Source organism: Rosa chinensis, chromosome 7, assembly GCF_002994745.2.
Source record: "Rosa chinensis cultivar Old Blush chromosome 7, RchiOBHm-V2, whole genome shotgun sequence".
Classification (NCBI taxonomy): Eukaryota; Viridiplantae; Streptophyta; class Magnoliopsida; order Rosales; family Rosaceae; genus Rosa; species Rosa chinensis.
Genome location: NC_037094.1, coordinates 17,057,499 through 17,076,179, shown reverse-complemented (window position 1 = coordinate 17,076,179; position 18,681 = coordinate 17,057,499). Strand labels below are relative to the sequence as shown.

Genomic DNA, 18,681 nt, shown 5'->3' with positions numbered 1-18,681 from the left:
CGAAACTTATTAGTTATAACATAGAAAACGTTTGGTGGCTGAAGCCTAAGCACTTCAAATCCTCTCATTTTTGTCGAAATTAGGTTGACATGGACTGGGCTTACCTAGGTTGAAATCGGGCACTTCCAAAGTTCCAATCAATCGCAAACCGAAATTTGAATTGCACGATGAGAGAAAAAAAAAATTGAGATTACGAGATGCATTTTTGCAAGTGGCTGTGCTTCTCCTAGTGTCATTTGTACCACATATTTGATGTTCGCTTGTAATGAGAAATAAGACCGAGTATGTAAAACTTTTTAATTAATTCGCCTCTAATATTCTCACTAGGATCCATAGAATAAGCAAGGTCATCAAAATTTACATCTTTAATAAACGAACCGTATAAATGTGCATGGCTATGCAGGTATTACTTCTGAACATAAATGTAATATACTCGAGCATAATTGATGGATAGAGAGGAAGAGGAACGATCCACTTTCATTTTACTAAGCTTGTAATCGCCAAAAAGTTGGTAAAATTTGAAAACTAATCGTATGTTTAAGACTTTAAGTTATGAAAAATTCTACAGTATATAAATGTACCGATACATCAAGTAGACTACACTTAATATAAAGGTAGTCTGATTTCATGGATAAATAAACTAGTCTGCTACTCTGCTTGATGCATCGGTATATTAATGTATCATATAGGAACCCTTTAGCGATAACCAGTGGCAGATCCAAGATCAGACACTTGTCTAGGATTAGATGTACACTATTTTTTTTTTTTTTTTGAGGTTTGGAACCCAGTGAGAGACTCATCCTCACGCATTTATTCAATCAAAATATATAATGGAGGTGACATAAAACCAAACTCAATAAATTAAAAACTATAAGCATACATTTGTTGTAAAACATAATAAACTAACTAAATAGTACCCTCCGAAACCCACTCACTTCAAACTCAGCAATCACATAATCATTATCAATGTTATCGGTAAATTCTTTCTCAATGTAGAGAACCATCATATCATCAAGAAATTCATCTTCAATCTTATTTCGAAATTTGTTTTTTATGATGTTCATAGATGAAAATGCTCTCTCTATTGTTGCTGTAGAAACTGGCAGAGTTAGCACAAGACAGATCATCTATAAATCATAGGAAAGAATGCTCACTTTCTTGATTCAACTAACCGCCGACACAAATCAGACACAGTAGTTGTCTTGGAAAATCTTGGATCATTTTGAATGTCTTGACATATCATATGATGTAAAATGTTGAGGATAAAACTTCAAAACAAGATTGCAGACATCTTCACATTTAAATGATCGAAAATTATCAAGTGGTCAAGTGGCTCTGAGGTTAAATTTGGTTCTTAAATCAGTGAGATAGCATGGAGATGCAAATGATTAATAAAAAAAGGGGAGCAACCCACATTAAGAAAATCAAACAAGATAAGAAATTGGCGTAAAGGAAAGTGAGAGAAACCTTGGGCAGTTGGGCATTAGATCGGGCAATGGAAAGGAGAGGTGGAGAAGAAAAGGCGGAGGAGGGTCTGATATTTCCGTTGAGTGAAAAATAGGCAAGGAGGCGAAGAGAGAAGAGAAGCACTCGACGTCTCAACCATAGAGGAGAGAAGTTAGCTGCTATGGCTGGGGGAGAACGCAGCTTTTACCTCCTAATTTTTTTTTTCCTTTGGGTATGGGTTGAAAGTAGATATATATATATATATATATATATATATATATATATATATTAATATATACTTTGTGGTGTTTTGCCCAAAAAACTATCTACACTTGAGCCCATATAACCTGCCACTTACATCCGCCCCTGGTGATAACGAACTCAAACGATAACATAGAATTGTATATTCTCTAATCAAAGTCTTTATTTTGCTTCAAAAAGTTCAAAGGATTTACATATTTTAATATATAATATTAATTATTATTATTTAAAAATAATCTAAAATATTAATTAGGGGAAATGATCATTTACCCAATTTTAGCTTAAAAATTGCTCACTTACTCAAACACTCTAAGAAATTATTTCTCTAATACCCAACAGATTCCCTATATTTTGATTTTTCTCTACTTTAGGGAAAAATAAGCATCTTTTGCTCCAACATATTCCCTATAATTATCTCTATTTTAGGAAAAATGAGGAAAGAGAAAACCAAATTCCCTATATGTACAGCAAATTCTAAAATTCTGAGGAATAATATGGAGATTTTAGAGATTGTTGTAAAATATGGAATCTGTTGGAGTTGGAGCAGAAAAATAGGCTAAAGCTTTGACTTTTGATTCTCTATAATACAGAAATTATAGGGAATCTGTTGGAGTTGTTCTTAATGAGAGAAGTCATCGGAGACCTTGCCGGACTCCGGTGACCAGTGGCGGCCGGAGACTCTGGTGATCAGTGACCCGAATCCTGCGACCGGTGACCGGAATCTATAATCTAGCTATTGGACTAGTGACCGGATTCCGGCGTCTAAATTTATTGCCCCCCAATAATACCTAGTAATCATATTATTGCCCCCTAATAAACATATTATTGCTCCTCAATAACAAGTTTATTGGGGATCAATAATTAGTGAAAAATGAAGATGTTTTGAATTTTGAAATCTTTTGGAGGTTTACCAAATAAATAATTTTATTATTGCCCCCCAATAATCTTATTATTACTCTAATAAACATTTTATTGTCCCCCAGTAATTTATTTATTTATTTTGTTTCGGGTTTTCACGGAGGCGGTGAAAACAGACCGACCCTAGTAATCTCATTATTGGGTCCCTATAATCTTATTATTACCAATCATCCTTCCCTAGAGGACTTTCAAACCCGACTGGCCTACAAAGCAGATCAATCACCTCCAACCCTACTTTCTCCAAAGCACGATTGAAATCGCTTAGAGAAGCCAAGGACAACCCAGCAGACTCAGTATAACATGACTCGTTTAGACAAAACGACTCGCCGAGTCCGTCCACGTCATCATCGTCAACTTCATCTCCTTCCTCAAATCTAACAGGCCAGTTCCTCGGGAAACTCGCTTGTTTCTTCTCCCTGGGTAGGTCAAAGAGCGACAGCGCTTCCAACTCGGCCGAGTTGGGGAGGGATGGAGTTGTTAGTGAGTTGGAAGAACCCGAGTTTCGAGGAGAATGGTTGGATTGAGCTTGGGACAAAAAGACCACCGAAACCGAAGGACACGTGGCTGACTGTGCGCGGTGAGTGGGGAGGGAGAGAGTGGGTGGAAGATGGTGGAGCATGCTCGAGAGGGCGTCAGCCGCGACTGATGTTGACATGGTTTTGTCCGACTGCTGGACCGACAACGTCGGTGGCGGAGCTGACGTGGAGAGAGAGAGAGAGAGAGAGAGAGAGAGAGAGAGAGAGAGAGGGAGATCAGGGAGAGATGAATGAGAGAGAGGGTGTTGGCGGCGTGGAGAGGGAGGAGAAAGAGGAAATAGTGGCATCTATATAGTTTCTTAATCACACGAAGGACAAAACTGTCAATAGGTGTTAGATTAGGTAAATGGGGTTAAAAAACTCTTAGTAAAGTATATAGGTATTTTTTAAGCTGAAATTGAATAAGTTGTCACAGTCCCTTAATTATAAATAACAAAGCCAAGTAGAATTACCGAGTGAAGAATATAGTTTCACACATGCATGCTTAACCAGGAAACGACTACGTACCTCTTGCTACATAAACCATGTAGCTCGATTTCTGAGGCTTTGTCACAAGTCACAACAAAGACGTCTTGACAGCACAGGAATAGTGCTTTGCGTCAAGGCCTTCGTCGCCGATGTGACTGCCCCAGCCCCCATGCCGTTTGTTACTGCTATCGTTCTCTTACATCCCCTTCAGTCTATCTCTTTTCTTTTTTTTCCAACAAAAGGATGACATTCTCAAAACAAAAAAAGTACACAGAAGGACACGTGCTCCCATAGAAGAGAGCTTTCAGGAAATATTGCTCTATAAGGATTTATTTTCTTTTCTTTTCCTTTTCATTTTCCTGGTCGGTGGCGTTTGTCATATTCAAAAATCAAAACACAGAATATAAATAAAAACAGAGACATGCTCAAACTTTATGGACCACCCGTGGATTGGGAAAATTGATAAAGTAGAAAAGTGGTTGTTCGTACTAACTGCTCCATTGGCTGGCCCGGCACGGCAGCCGGCAGCGATATTTGAATTTTGACTCGGGCGTCAACCTTCCACACTACTGCTACTACGTCAACAGTGAACTCGAATCCACTTTGATTGGCGCCAAATTTATAGTTTACAATGACCCGCCCCATTTCGTAGACCGCTATCCAGTTTCTTTGACCTTGTCTCCTGTCGGTGGGCTGCATGCCCTGGGATTCTGGAAATCATATCTCTCTGGATTTTTTCTTTTAATTTTGTGATCAGTATGGTGTCAAAAATTAAGGCCAAAAACTTCCCCAATGTTCTTATGTTGCTACGTGGTCTAAAACCATATCATGATAACACACACACACACTACTATAATTTTCAAGCTTAGTTGACTTCATCAGTTCATGGTAATTTATGTCTACTGTTTTGTTAGTTTTATTTATTGTTTTGTCTGTCAATGTTTTTGTTGATTGAGAGTGATAGAGTTTCGGTTACTTCACTTGATTTTAATTAAAAGGTTGAAAAATGTAGAGTTTCAGTTACTTCGTTTCCTCTTACAGTAAAACCCCTATAAATGATAATGTTGGGATTATAGAAAATTATTACTTTAGAGGAGTTATTATATTATTGATAAATAAATAATTATTACTTTAGAGAAAGATGAACAAGATCCAAATGACACTTGTGCTCTATTAGATAATTCTTCAAAAAAGGCATTTCACGCATTGGTAATTTTAAATAACTACTTTGCTTCAAAATAAATAAATAAAAGAAATACCAAATTTTGTGTATTCATTCATTTATCGACCGGTGGCCTCATTCCAGCGACCGGTCACCGAATTCCGGTGAAGTCTCTCTCTCTAAGTGACAAAGGGAGAGAAGGCAAAATTATCCAAAAAATAAATCAAAATTTATAAAAAAAAATAACTAATTGGATATTAGGGCAAAAAATATGCAATTTGTTGGGTAAGTAGACAATCTTATAAGATGTTTGGATAAATGGGGTTAGTGTAACTCAAATTTAAGTAAATGGACATTTTCCCATGTTGATGAATTTTTATATACAATTTCATTTATGTATTAACATTCTTTGTGATATTTTTTTTATGTATTTTTTATTAATTATTACTTTATATATTCGATAGATCCTAGCCACGGCTCCACGACGACCTAGCCGCTCTGCTAGGGTTTCCTCGTTGGCCCTATCGCCTTCGACAAAATTCCAAATCTATGGCTATTGCCACAAACTCCCCTTTCTCCGGCGTGTCATGCTTTGCTTTAGGGTGCGCTGCAGGTCGTTTCTCTTTGCTTTTCCTTCTCCTTGGACTCGCTGTTAGCGGTTTTGATGGAGGACTTTTTGATCCGGGATTGGCTCTTTCTTTGATTCCTGATGGGTCGGGTGATGGAGGTTCTGGGGATAACACAATTGATCCTTGGAGGTGAAGGGGTTTTCTACCCTCTGGTATTCGCGTCAATGGCAGCCTAACAACCTGCTTGAGCCTAGAGCATCATCGAGGGCCAGTCGCGGCTGCTGCTGCTAGAGTTGATGGCGGCAATCTGGTGTTGGTGAAGGACGGCGCTCTGGCTTCGTCTGGGAGTGGTCTGTGTCAGCTTAGTCGTGGTGGCTTGTTGGTGGACCGATACCAGTGCTTTACGGCGGCGGCGCAGGACGGAGGTGGTGGTTATGCAAGTATCACCCACTGGGCCGCGTTAGATCGGAGCTCTAACCCTAGCGTTTGGTCTCCTGGCTTTGGGCTTTTTGGGCTCAGGTTTCTTTGGGTGTGGGCTGGCCCTATGCTTTGGGGCTGCTGGATTAGGGTGTCTTGGGCCCTAACTACATGTTGCTTTGTTTTTTCAGATGATGGAGTTGAGGGTGAATTTTCATCCTCTTCTTCTAGTACTCTTTAATTTCTTCTTCGGGTCGCATGAACTATTAACTCTGTTGTTCTTTTAAACCTTCGGAGTTCTTAGTTCTTGTTTAGAATAAAAGTGCGTAACTTTAAAAGGTGGGTGTACTTGGGGTATTTGGTTTCTTATTCTATCTTTAGAATAGGATTTTAGAGTACTCTGTAAACGACGTTTTATGACGACCTTTAGGTGTACGTCGTTTTTGTACTGCTTGCTAAATTATAATGAATGGATGACCTTTTTACTCAAAAAAACAAATATTCGATAGATCCTAAACAATGTCTAGAAATATTATTATCTTATTCATTTAGCTAGGTTTTTACTAATATACTCTAGTCCGGAGTTAGGATCGGAGAAATTTATTATTTAACTGAAGTTATTAATTTATTGAACATTCATTTATCGAAGTTTTACAATATTTTAATTTCTTGGAGAGTTATCATTCTCATTCATTATAATATCTTGATCTTTCTATTAGTAAAATACAATGAACGGTTGGTAGGAGGAACTCTCAGCTACTATTATGTTTCATTCAAAAGCAAATCTTGATTTATAACTCATAAATCAGTCATTTATTATATCTTATCCAAACAAAGCAATACACTGGTCTCGAGTTGGGATCAGAGAAATTTATTATGTAACTCAGATTATTAATTTATCGAAAATTAATTTATCTATTTAAGTATATTTGAATTATATATCTGACCCAAATTCTAGTTAGTTGTCAAAGTTGTAATAGGGTTAGTTTTACAGATATTCTCGGTGATATTTTACTTAATGAATCAATGTATAATTCAGTCTCCTTCTAAGACTCATATTATTTAGTTAGGCCCCTATTATCAATGAAAGACACAGTTTATTTTCTCCCAATTTTGATTTCCTAAAATATTATCAAAATTTTACTGTATTTTAATTTATCGAAGAGGTTCTCATTCATTATAATCTCTTGATCTTCTTACTAGTAAAATACAATGGATGGTTGGTTGGAGGAACTCCCGGCTACTGTTATGTTTCATTCAAGAACAGTTATAGCAAATTTTGATTTTGAACGCATAAATTCTTCATTTATTGGATCTCTCCAAATGAAGCATAAATTCTTCATTGATGACTCGAATAAACTTGTAACATATATCATGGAATAATGCTCATTGCTTTTAGCATAATTCTTGAATGTGCGACTATCCTATAACTAATTTGATATAATAATGAATATAAAATATTTCGTTTTGTTATATTTTTAACAATATTGGACAAAAACATAAATTCTTTAGCAAATAAAAAAATGAAAAAATAAAATCATAATTAGTCTGTCACGATCATAATATATTTTTTTAGAAGACTTTCTGCTAAAATGTTGGGAATTCAACCTAAAACTCTAAAAGTAAAGCACGTAGCTAGATCAAAATCAAACAGTAATGAGCAAAGCATCTCAATTACTGTTTATGATCTTAACCCGATGTTGTTCCCTCTCTAGTCTCAACACGTGAAAGTTAAAAAAGGCAAAAAGAAAGTGTCTGATGGGAAACATTTTGTTGTTTCTCCACCGTCTGATTTGTACAGAAACTACAGTCCAAATCACCCACCTTGTATTTTTTGTCGATTTTGGACCATTCCGTTCTTCCTTTTATGGCTACTTAGACTATGCTCTAGACTAGAACCAAGTAATTAACGATTTGACAATGCAGGAGTACGTGACTAGTGATTGATCTGCACGCCATCGCCCCTTGCATGGTTTTTAGGCTGTGAGGTGATGATTACTCATGGTGGCCTATTAATCCTTTATAGCTTAGCAGGGAGAGGAGCTTAATTAGGGTACACGTGACGACTCTCTCTCCTTCTCCCTCTCTATCTGTAATCTTTTCCCTCCATTTCTGTCTGTTATCTGTCTCTGTGTGCAGTGTGCAGTGTGCAGTGTGCACAAGATTTCTGCTCCGAGTTCCCTGACCTCTATCTCTGATCAGCAACACGATAATAGATTTCATCTCAGACGATCACTTCCACCTCTTTTTCCAGTGTACCCACCCCCGTATGGTTGCTTCTTTATCAGCTAAGATTTTCTGTGACCATGTGATCGAATCGATGTGGTGGCCCATCATATCAGGGTAGACCCGACGGCATCTAGGGTAGGCGATGGGTGAAAGGGCTGAGAGACACAGTGGGGTCTCGGGGAAGCACTTGGGTGGGGAGGGTAATGGAGCAGACTCGTCTTCTTGGGCAAAGGTCTGCAACCCGACGTCTTTTTGGCTTTTTGCTCCTTTTGTTTTGTTTTGTTTCTTTAAGTCTTCTGAATCACTGAATGTGGTTGGATTTTATGAGCTTGATTTTTATTCAATTCATTAGGTATTTAGGTTAGTTACATACAATGCACCACCGTACTGTTAACTTGTCAAGTGAACTATATCAAGCCAGTGGTTACTGCTGTTCTACCCCTTTCAGTAGATGTTATGTACGATTCACTTTGTTGAATTGTAGTGTATTGTTTTTTTTGTTTTTGAAGAGATTGTAGTGTGCTTCAGCTTAGATAATGTGTACTCCATCAGATTAACCACCAATGTTATGAATTATGATCGATGGTGTCTGATCAACGGCGGTGTTCATCTGGGTTTGAGAGAGTACGTCATCACTGAACCGAGGGTTTATACTAAGGATGATGGAGATTTTGTTGAAGGATCGTCAATAATCAAGGATTCAAAGCCAAGTTTGATTTCTGTAATGGGAGAAAAGAGGCATTACGGATATTTTCAGGGCCGGTCCTGAGATTCTAACGGCCTGAGGCGAAGAATTAAAATGTGACCTCCTATATATATATATTTTTTTTTTTCGTCAAATAACAGTATAAAATTATGTATTTTAAATAAAAATAAATATGAAATCAATAACAATACAAAATATATGAATATTTATTCCTTGCATAAAATTCTGAATTACAAAACTAGTTAAACATATATATTTTTTTATGGCTAGAATCCAGTAGGAGGCTAGGTCATCACGCCTTTAAATTTACAAAGCATCACTTAAACCTTGCTCTTCTCGCATTTTTAGCTGCGAAAGTACAAATAATGTTGTCATAATCAAGTTTATCTCCCATATTTTTTCAATAGATTGAGTTGATGCTTATCAAGTGATCCAGCTAGAGATTGAGTTAATTAATGCTTCTTGTCGTTCCTTTTCTTTTCTCTTCTGAGCTCCAGACTTGTGTTTTCTAACGGGAGGCATCTTAACAATAAAGAATCGATTTTGTTTGATGTGAGAAATTTTCTATGCATACACAATCAATATATAGGGTTTAATTTAGGTTAGTTTTCCATAAGGAGAAGGAAAAGGAATAGTTATTCATATGGAAGAATGAAAAGAAAAGTTTATATGGAAAATGAAAAGGCAAAAAAAAAAAAAAAAAAAGAGGGTGGAGCAAGGGAACAGTCTGGCTTCCCTTCCGCTGGAGCAACGAGCGGCTTTGTGCTTATTATAGCAAATAGTAATATATATATTATCTTTAGCTTATATACAGAAAATCTAAATTCCGGAAGCCCCCGAGAGCAGGTGGCCTCAGGGGGCAGCCCTCAGGGTCGGCCCTGGATATTTTACACACAAACAATATTAGATGTACACCAGGTGTATCATTATATGCATCTTAGTGAAGAGTAATAATCTATATTAAAGAGTGGCGACTTTTTTTTTTTTTTTACTTTTTTCTTTTTTTTTTTACTTTTTTCTTTTTTTGGGATGAAAAATTTGTTTACGGTTAAGAAGTGAAGAGTAAAAACCTAAATGAAAGAGTGATGATTTTTTTTTAATGGAAAATATGTTATTGGAGCTTCATAAACTTTCCTTGAGAGTAGTTGAAGCCTTGAAGGTTATGTGCTTTTATTCTATTTCAGTCAATTTCCTATTTCTTCTATTCACATTCTAGCTTTAATTACTTTTTGATTTTTTAATTTTTTAATATCTAAAATTGATGCATGTCAAAACTATTAGTGGAGTTTTAATTGACATAATCTCTTCTCATGTATGGGTGCTCTTGGCAAGACTTTAAATTCTACTACATTTTAGATCGAAATATAGATAGCGTGTCTTATCACTCTCATGTATCACTTAGTACCCTTATTATCGAGAACGAAAATTTTGCTATTTGATGCTCTCTTCCATACCCCATACCAAGCTTATGGATTGAATCATATCTCTTTAGTGAGAGTTTGTTATTAGGCATGTTCATCATTATACGGTTGGGTGTGATTGATTACTGATTTTGTTAGCGGGTTAAGATTTGGTGTATGTTTAGGAGAAGTTTTTAGACTATTTTTTATCTCTCACATAAATCAGCCTGTATTTGGTTGCTAGTACTTAATTTTTACCATGAGAATTTTTCTTGATCTAGTTTCTCATCAAAATATTGCAGAAGTAAAAGCTATCCTAATAATGTTATCAACTAGTGTGAGAACATATATTATTTTCAAGTGTTATAATTTGATTGCTTTTTTCTTTTTCTTTGAAGGAAATTGGTGTCAATCCATTAAGAGTAAATGAAGGTGACAATACACAATGACCACCCATCAATAGCCACATACAAATTGTATCACTGTTTGAGAAGCCCTAAAACTATCTACGCAATGCTACCCTGAGAATAAGCTCTAAGTAACTAGTAACTTAATACTGCTATGGTTCTCACTGAACAATTCAAGATGCAACTTCAATTTAAACCTAGGGACTTCCCTAGACAGAGGGGGTTACCCCATGGCTATCAACTGCTTGAAAGAGCTAATCTTGACTAACAACTGCATAGAGCTCTAACTTCTTTTGTCTCCTAATACTCTTAAGAATCTTAGATTCCTATGGCATACCCAATTACTTCGACTGTAGAGAAGCCTTGTTGTTGCTGCCAACTAGCCTTCCCAACTTTCTCTTCTTTGTTGGAGAGACCTCCAAGCCACCTGTATGTGATGCCAGGGCCAGAGAAGGTTCAAATCTCATAATTGTGGTTTTTTAATATTTTAAAAAATAAAATGAAATTTTGTGTTTGTAACGGGCCGACCCACAATATGTTATGCTCGGGTCGGACCGGGTCGGGCCAATTGAATAATAATATTCCTAGGCCCAACCAGACCAGTTATTCTAACGTGCTCGGGTCGTGCCGGGCCACTAACGAGCTTGTGCCGTGTCAGGCCGCTTTTAAGCTTGCCGGGTCCGTGCTGTACTAATGCTTAACGGCCCGTTTGCCACCTCTATATAACATCAATGATGACTTTTTCTCGTGAAACCTTGACTGTTATTGAAGTCATTAGGTGCTAGTCACTTGCTTTTTAAAAACTAACAATTTCCGATCATAAGAGAATTATATTTGCATTTTAAGTGTTGACAATATTATAATTTTGTTCTTAGGAAGTGAGTTTATTCTTGTTTAGTTTGTTGGCTTGCTGTTTCAGCGAGCAACCATTTAGACTTTAATGAGTTTAGGTGTGACTTAGATAGGACATCCGGTTTGTTCCGGCTCTTCTTATGTAAGTTCTGTTAGACTCTGGTCTGTTTATTCATGGTTTTGATATCTAATAAAATCAAATCATTTCAAAAAAAATATATTATAATTTTGTCTAGTAACATTAGTCTTTCATTTTATATTTAGAATTCTTAAATTTGAAAATTTGACCGACAGATTAGTTATTACTTGATAGTTGTTTTGTAGAAAAAATAAAGAAAGAAAGGAATATTAAGTATATTAATATAATCCTTTTCTGTTGTCCTAAAAATAATTTCGTTAAGAAAACATTATCCTGTTTTCGACGATAAAACAAAAAAGACCATTAATACAAAGAAGAAAGCTCCAACGCAGTGAAGCACACGCGCCGGGCGTTTCACTTCCCCTACAAACATGTGTTACTCCCAAGTCTGAACTAACATAAATGAAAATCTCAACCGTACATATTCCGTCGCTTTTATTACTCACTCCCTCAAACATTTCACCACTTCTTCCTCTCTCTCTGCGTAACTCCAAATGCCTCCCCATACCCAAACTCAAACCCACTCCCTCAAACTCAAACAACTCCCACCTCACCACCACCAACCCTGACCTCCCTCCCTCCCAGATGGGCAAAGCTTCAAGATGGTTCCGCAGCGTTCTCGGCCTCAAAAAGTCCCACAACAACTCCTCACCTTGTCCCAAACCGCCATCCACCAAGCGCAGATGGATCTTTGTCAAGTCCTACAGAGAAAAAGACCACCCACACAATCACAACCACCACCAAACCGACCCCGCTGACGAGTCCTCCTCCGCTAACGACGTCGCTGATCCGAACAAGCATGCCATCGCCGTGGCGGCCGCGACAGCTGCCGTGGCCGAGGCCGCTGTTGCCGCCGCCCAAGCTGCCGCGGCCGTCGTCCGCCTCACCAGCAGCGGACGGTGTCCCAACAACAACAACAACAACAACCCAGCGGCGTACGCTAGCGGTGGCGGAGGAGGAAGCGTTGGGATTCGCGAGGAGTTGGCAGCCGTGAAAATCCAAGCGGCGTTCCGAGGCTGTTTGGTTCGTATTATTCTTAATCCTCCGGTCCTCTTTTTCGGTTTTTCTTCTTCTCTGGCATATTTTATTCTTACCGTTAAATATGTGATTAATTAATGCTCCGGGATTAGCATTAGGCGCATGAACTGACACGTGTCCCTTCTTCCATATCTGGCTTCGTGAAGAGGCCGAAGCCTAACTCTGCACGTTCTTCGTTTCTGGAAAACTGTCTTAACAGAACTGTTCGCACCCACTTGCACACCTCTCTTAGTTGTATATTTCGTGTCGTTTTTCCCAAAACGGCAATGCGTTGGAGAGTGTAGTGTCTACCGTATGCCAAAAATGCCGTGTGGACCTGAAGGGTTCACACATGGCTGAGGTCCCTTGATTTATAGCCCAGTCCCTAATTTTTTATGTCATGCCATTTTCACATTATGGATAGGTCAAGAATCTAGTGATCAGTGATCTGTGTTTAGTCTTGGTCTTTTTTTTTTTTAGAGTAGAACTTGTTTGTTGATGATTGCAACTTTTGGTATATGCATGTGGGTTGCTATATGATTTTGTTATTCTAGCTAATTTACTGTGGTGCCTTGACTTACCATACCTAACCACCTCACTTAAACTGGGTACACTTCATTTTGCATTGGGTTGGTAAAGCTTGGAATTTATATTTATTCTGCAAAGTTTGGATCTTTTAACTTGAATCCAAGAAAAGTTGAATCTTTTTCGTCATTGTTGAATCCAAAGGGCAAATTCTGAGATTCTTTTTATGTGGGGCAATATAGAAGATAAGATTTTGCTATAAGAAACGAAGTTGTTCAACTCTCCTTTTGTAATTTTGCACTTTTAAAGGAATGAATGGCCTAATTTCAACACCATGTTTATTGACGTTTTGTTCGTAGAACAGGTCATGGAGGGTCCTTCCCTCCCCCCACAAAAGACTGGTGGTTTTCTGAAGAAGAATTTGCTTGATTGACTTTTCTAATGGGGTGCTTGCTGGGTGGTTTAATGCTGTATTTAAATGCACACATCACGATCAGACAGTGAAATAGCACTTTTTTCGTCTGTAGGTTCTGGTAGTGAAATGTCATTGTTCTTCTTAAGATCATGTCAGAGAATACATTCATTTTTTTTGGTACTGATTCAAATTTTGATGTCCTACTCCCTGGCGCCATATTTTTTTAATTGTTTATAAAGTTGGAAGTTAACTTCTTTTGGGTTTTGATCTGTTTTGGTAATGATCATAGTGGACTAGTGTTGTTTTTACTTGGTTGGAACTATGTGTGAATGTGAAGCTGTGGTTTATATGCTTCGTCTTGAGTTTGATAAATGGATTCTTTTTGTGAAGGCGAGGAGAGCATTGCGTGCATTAAAAGGATTGGTGAGGCTTCAAGCTCTGGTTAGAGGTCATATTGAGAGGAAGAAGTGGGCTAAGCGGTACCAGCGGTTTCAAGCAATATTGAGAGCACAGGCCAGAGCTCGATCAGGGCGGACCCAGATCTCAGAGTTCTCACATTCACATTCAAGTTCCCAATCTTCTCAGATTCACCAACCTGTAAGCAAATTTTCCTTTTCCCTCCGAGTTTTCAAATAGATTTGAAGTTCCGTTATTCTGGACTTTGCGGGTGGGGGACCAATTCCCTTTAACCCAGGAAGGCTTTCAATGCTTGCATGTACTTTTCAGTACAGACGTATGATCTTTTGAAAGAGTGTTGTGGTGGATTTTATTAAAGCTTCATAAAGTTAGATGTGTAATAATATGCCCTATATGAAATCCAGCCTTATATATGTTATGTAAATCACAGCTTTTGCAGTGAAATAAATGAGAGTGGCAGGTTGGTCTGCATGTGAAAGTTAATTGGACATTAACAAACTTTGAGACAGATAACATGTTAAGACCTTCAAGACCTGCTGCACCTACACATATGTTGAATATTACACCACTTAGCATTCACCTCAATTTCATTGTTACTATTACTGCTTTTATCTCAGCTGTAAAAAAAAAAAAGGTTACTATTCAAATACGTATCTTCTGTTTTTTGTCATTATATGTATCTTGTTCAAGACATTCTTTAAGCTGTTATGATACTTCATTTCTCAATGTCTTTTTGATTGTTGATTGAGGACAAGGTACTGTTTTTTCACCATTAGATTACTAGATCACATGTCTAGTAACAGCATTTGGTTTTATTTTATGTATCCTCACAAAACTTTTGTACATCAGTTTTCATTTAACCAGAAAATGTTCTTTGCATGCAGGGTCCTGCAACCCCGGAAAAATTTGAACATGGCCTTCGATCCAGGAGTACAAAACATGAACATTCATCAATACTTGGGGTATGCTGTAATTGTAGCTTTTGTTATCGTTGTTATATGTTTGCTACCTATGTAATTCTCATGTCAAATACTATCTACCCGATATCATGCAGAGAAATAGCTCAAGATCAAATGGTAGGATTATTGGTGATCATGACAGAGCTCACTCGGAACGATCATGGGAGCAACCAGGGTCTGCAGTGAAGAATGGCACTCCTGAGGATGAGAAGAACGACAGGGTCCTCGAAATCGATACTGGGAAACCCCATATTGCAGCTAAACGTAGAAACCTCTTCCACTCTACTCATCTCACTTCAGACCAATACAGCCATAGCTTTACTACATCAAAGGACTCAACAACTCATCAGACACTTCCAAGTCCGTCTTCTTGTGAAGTCCAATCGTTAACCCCATTGAAATTCTCTAGAGATCTGGAGGAAGACGCATTCTGCACAGCTAACAATAGCCCACAGTTTTATTCTGCTACTTCTTCAAGGGGTGGTAATTCAAAGAAAAGTCCTTTCACTCCCACAAAGAGCGATGGCTCGAAAAGTTACCTAAGTGGGTACTCAGATTACCCGAACTACATGGCATGCACTCAATCTTCAAAGGCTAAGCTGAGGTCACTTAGTGCTCCGAAGCAGAGGCCTCAGTATGAGAGGTCTAGTTCAGCAAAGAGGTACTCTGTTCATGGCTTTGGCGAATCAAGATCAAATGCACAAAGGAGTTCAGCCTTGCATTCAAACTTCACAAATAAAGCCTACCCAGGATCTGGTCGCTTGGACAAGCTTGGCATGCCTGTAGGTTACAGATACTAATATGTTGCTCTTGGAGAGGTACTCAAGTATCGGGGGTGCCTCCATTGTAGTTTTGATTCTAATCTGGCTAACCGATGTATTTAAGTACTTTATTCTACAAGTAGCAATGTTAAGAGGATTCTATTAGCGACAGCATATATTTGTAATTTCAGGTTTAGAGTTCAAAGGATTCCATCTTAGAATGCTTTTTCTTTTCAAAGTTGGTAAATTTCTCAGCAGCCGAAGCTCAACATGCTTGGCTCGGTCAAAGAGAAGGAAAAAAAATAAAATAGACTTTACCAGAAATTATGTTTACTTTTTATTTATTATTGTTGGTCAAGAATGCATTTTAGGATACGAATTCGCAATTACAAACAGGTTGTACATTACTGAATAAATCAAGGTATGAATCAGAACACAGGTACAATTGAAGACCCACAGGGTTTACCATTTCAGCTTTGCTGGGAAGTACTTCTCAATAAGGGACAAGTAATATGGCTTGACTTTCTCAACATCAAGTCGAACTTTGCTCTTGCTGTAGAGATCATACTTGTTGAAGATTTTAAGCCACTTCAAGTTATCTTCATCCTCCTTGTTCATGAGGTGCTTATACACCCCGCATTTGTGCAAAGGATAAAAGGAGTGATACCGGATAATGAACAATCCGGCCTGAGGCAAAGTTGTGCCATTTTCCTTGGCCACCAAGTACATGTAGTCGTCATGACCCCAAGACATCAACACATTCTCCAGGCCAATCCCATGTGCGTAAATACCATACTTACTGCTGTTGTACTTCGCATTGTTGTAGTCCGGGTTGTCCTTGAAGTACTTGTGGTGGACAATGGAGCCATCAAAGGGGCACCCAACTGGATGTGTGTCTCCAACAACAGCCCATTGAGGAAGGCCTCCAAAGCTCGGAAGCAGCAACACTTTTCCTAGATCATGAATAAGAGCAGTCAAGTGAAGCCAGTCTTCATCAGGGTAGTCTTTTCGAATTGCTTCAGCTGTTTGCAACAAGTGCTCAATTTGGGGTTCGTCCAAATCGGGATCACTGTCGTCCACAACTTCATTGAGGAGTTCACAGCATTCCCATATGCTCATTTCAACTCGATTGAGCTTTCTGTACTCCTCTCTCATTTTCTTCACGAAATCATATGTTTGGTGAATGTGGTTCAACCGGTAGAATTCCTCCACACCTTTCTGCCTTTCACTCTCTGCATTGTATTCCCTGCAATTAATACATCAATATACGTATCATGTCAGACTTTCATTTCACAGCTCGTGTAAAATTGAAAGGATGTATTTTGTACATGCTAATAACTTAACCACTAAATAAATAAGGTGAAATCAGGACCGTTCAAATACAAAAGGAAGTCAAGACTGAAAGCAGAAAGTAGCATTTCTAAGGCCTTCTCCAATGGTGGGTTTAAAGTCTAAATTATAAACCATTGTTTCTCGAAATTCATCTCCAATAGGAGGTCTAAAGTCTATTGGTTGGTCTATAGACTTTGGTTTAGACTATGAAAACCAACAGCGGGCTCACATGGATGATTCAAATGTGTTAGAGTATGTAATTGTAGACATAAAACGATTGGAGTTGGAAAAATTATAGACCTTACTATTTAGATGAATAGTACTTTTTAAAGGTCTATTTAAAACTTGACAATCGGATATAGCCTAATAAATTTTCAATGAGGCCTAGCGTGAAAATGTAACATATAAAGAATTACTTCTGAAAGTAGGTATTCTACACGATATGTGGCCTAAGAAGGGAGGCTTCGCTTGTGAACCTAAACTTAGATCAATTGAATATTGCCGCACATTTTGGTAAACAAATTTAGTCATCTTGAGCTGAAGAATGTGGATGGAAGAATGAACAATACGAACCTGAATGTCTGGCCAAATGCATTGATTTCAGGGGTAATGAACTCATTGTTCGACACTAAAGCTTCGGGCTTCACACACCCATCGTTGCCGGCTACGTCTTTCGAAACCACAAACCCACCATCCAACACCAAATCACTGGTTTCATTCTGGTCCTCCACTTTGGCCACTACCTCAGGCTTCTCAACGAGGATAGTCATCTTCGAATCGTCTCGAAGAAAGCAAAGAAACAAAAGAAGAGATGGAAGAAAGCTAAGCAACAAACAATGGCTGTGGCAAAACTTGTAGCCAATGTGGGACTTCTTATAGTCCCAAGACTAGTCTTGCATGAAAGAACTAGAACCCTAAAGAGTCCTCAACTGAAAAAAAACGCGTCTTTATTTCTAACTATTTCATCCAAACAGTCCGACTGAAACGCTCGAATACAGTTGTTAGGAAAAGGATGAGGTTAACCGAGTAGGAAAATTTGATCAAGTAATTAGAAGATAAGAGTCAACTGAATCATTATCCAGAATGTTTGTTTTAGACGTATTTAGTGACAAGGAATCGAGTCAGGGCCAACGAATGCCAACTGTATTTATTTCTGGATTGGGAGATTAACGGGTTAATTAACTGTGATCCTCTAATTAGGCAAAAGGTCAGAAACTTAGGATAACTGTGTTAAAACGTTGACTGATATTCACCGTTAAAACAAGTTGTTAGGGACAATTGATTCTTTATACAAATTGATGAGGGTTAGACTATGATCATCAATTAGGAGGGTAATGATGGAAACTAAAGGAGAAAGGATATTCAGAACTCCAAAACGGGTTTCAAGGCCCATAAGTGGTTTATTGGGCCTGACCGATTAGACCTCATTTTAATTTTTTTATATTAAAGGAATCATACATTAATATTAATAGGAAAATGCTTAAGACCCCAAAAAATTATACAAAAAATCTATACCAAATGGTTTGGCATGTGCCACATCATCATCTCAATCTTAATACTTTTCAGCTTGGCTTTCTATTAAATTTTTTTAGATCTAAGATAAAATTTTGTATTTCCTTTTAGAAAAGATAAAATTTTGTATTTTATTTTATTTTAATATTTTGTTTATCAAAAAACTGATGGTATTGATGAATACGTCTTAACTGTGCTACCTATGGATTTTCTGGGCATGTTATCATGGTGAC

At 37.9% G+C, this 18,681-nt stretch overlaps 3 protein-coding genes across 3 annotated transcripts; 1 reads left to right on the top strand and 2 right to left on the bottom strand.

Moving 5' to 3' along the window:
* Positions 1 to 2,785: 2,785 nt before the first annotated feature.
* LOC112177504 lies at positions 2,786 to 3,280 on the bottom strand. The gene has a single exon (XM_024315798.1). It carries the CDS (start codon positions 3,278 to 3,280, stop codon positions 2,786 to 2,788), a length of 495 nt encoding a protein of 164 aa, XP_024171566.1.
* Positions 3,281 to 11,884: 8,604 nt separating this feature from the next.
* Positions 11,885 to 15,928, top strand: LOC112179105 (protein IQ-DOMAIN 14). Its single transcript, XM_024317430.2, has 4 exons — positions 11,885 to 12,533; positions 13,858 to 14,064; positions 14,769 to 14,846; positions 14,939 to 15,928. Exons 1-4 carry the CDS (start codon positions 11,913 to 11,915, stop codon positions 15,641 to 15,643), a joined length of 1,611 nt encoding a protein of 536 aa, XP_024173198.1. The 5' UTR covers positions 11,885 to 11,912; the 3' UTR covers positions 15,644 to 15,928.
* A 138-nt stretch (positions 15,929 to 16,066) lies between these two features.
* Positions 16,067 to 17,837, bottom strand: LOC112179107 (inositol oxygenase 1). The gene is made up of 2 exons (XM_024317431.2): positions 17,510 to 17,837; positions 16,067 to 16,850 (listed from the first exon to the last, which is right to left on the bottom strand). Exons 1-2 carry the CDS (start codon positions 17,704 to 17,706, stop codon positions 16,067 to 16,069), a joined length of 981 nt encoding a protein of 326 aa, XP_024173199.1. The 5' UTR covers positions 17,707 to 17,837.
* Positions 17,838 to 18,681: the final 844 nt, after the last annotated feature.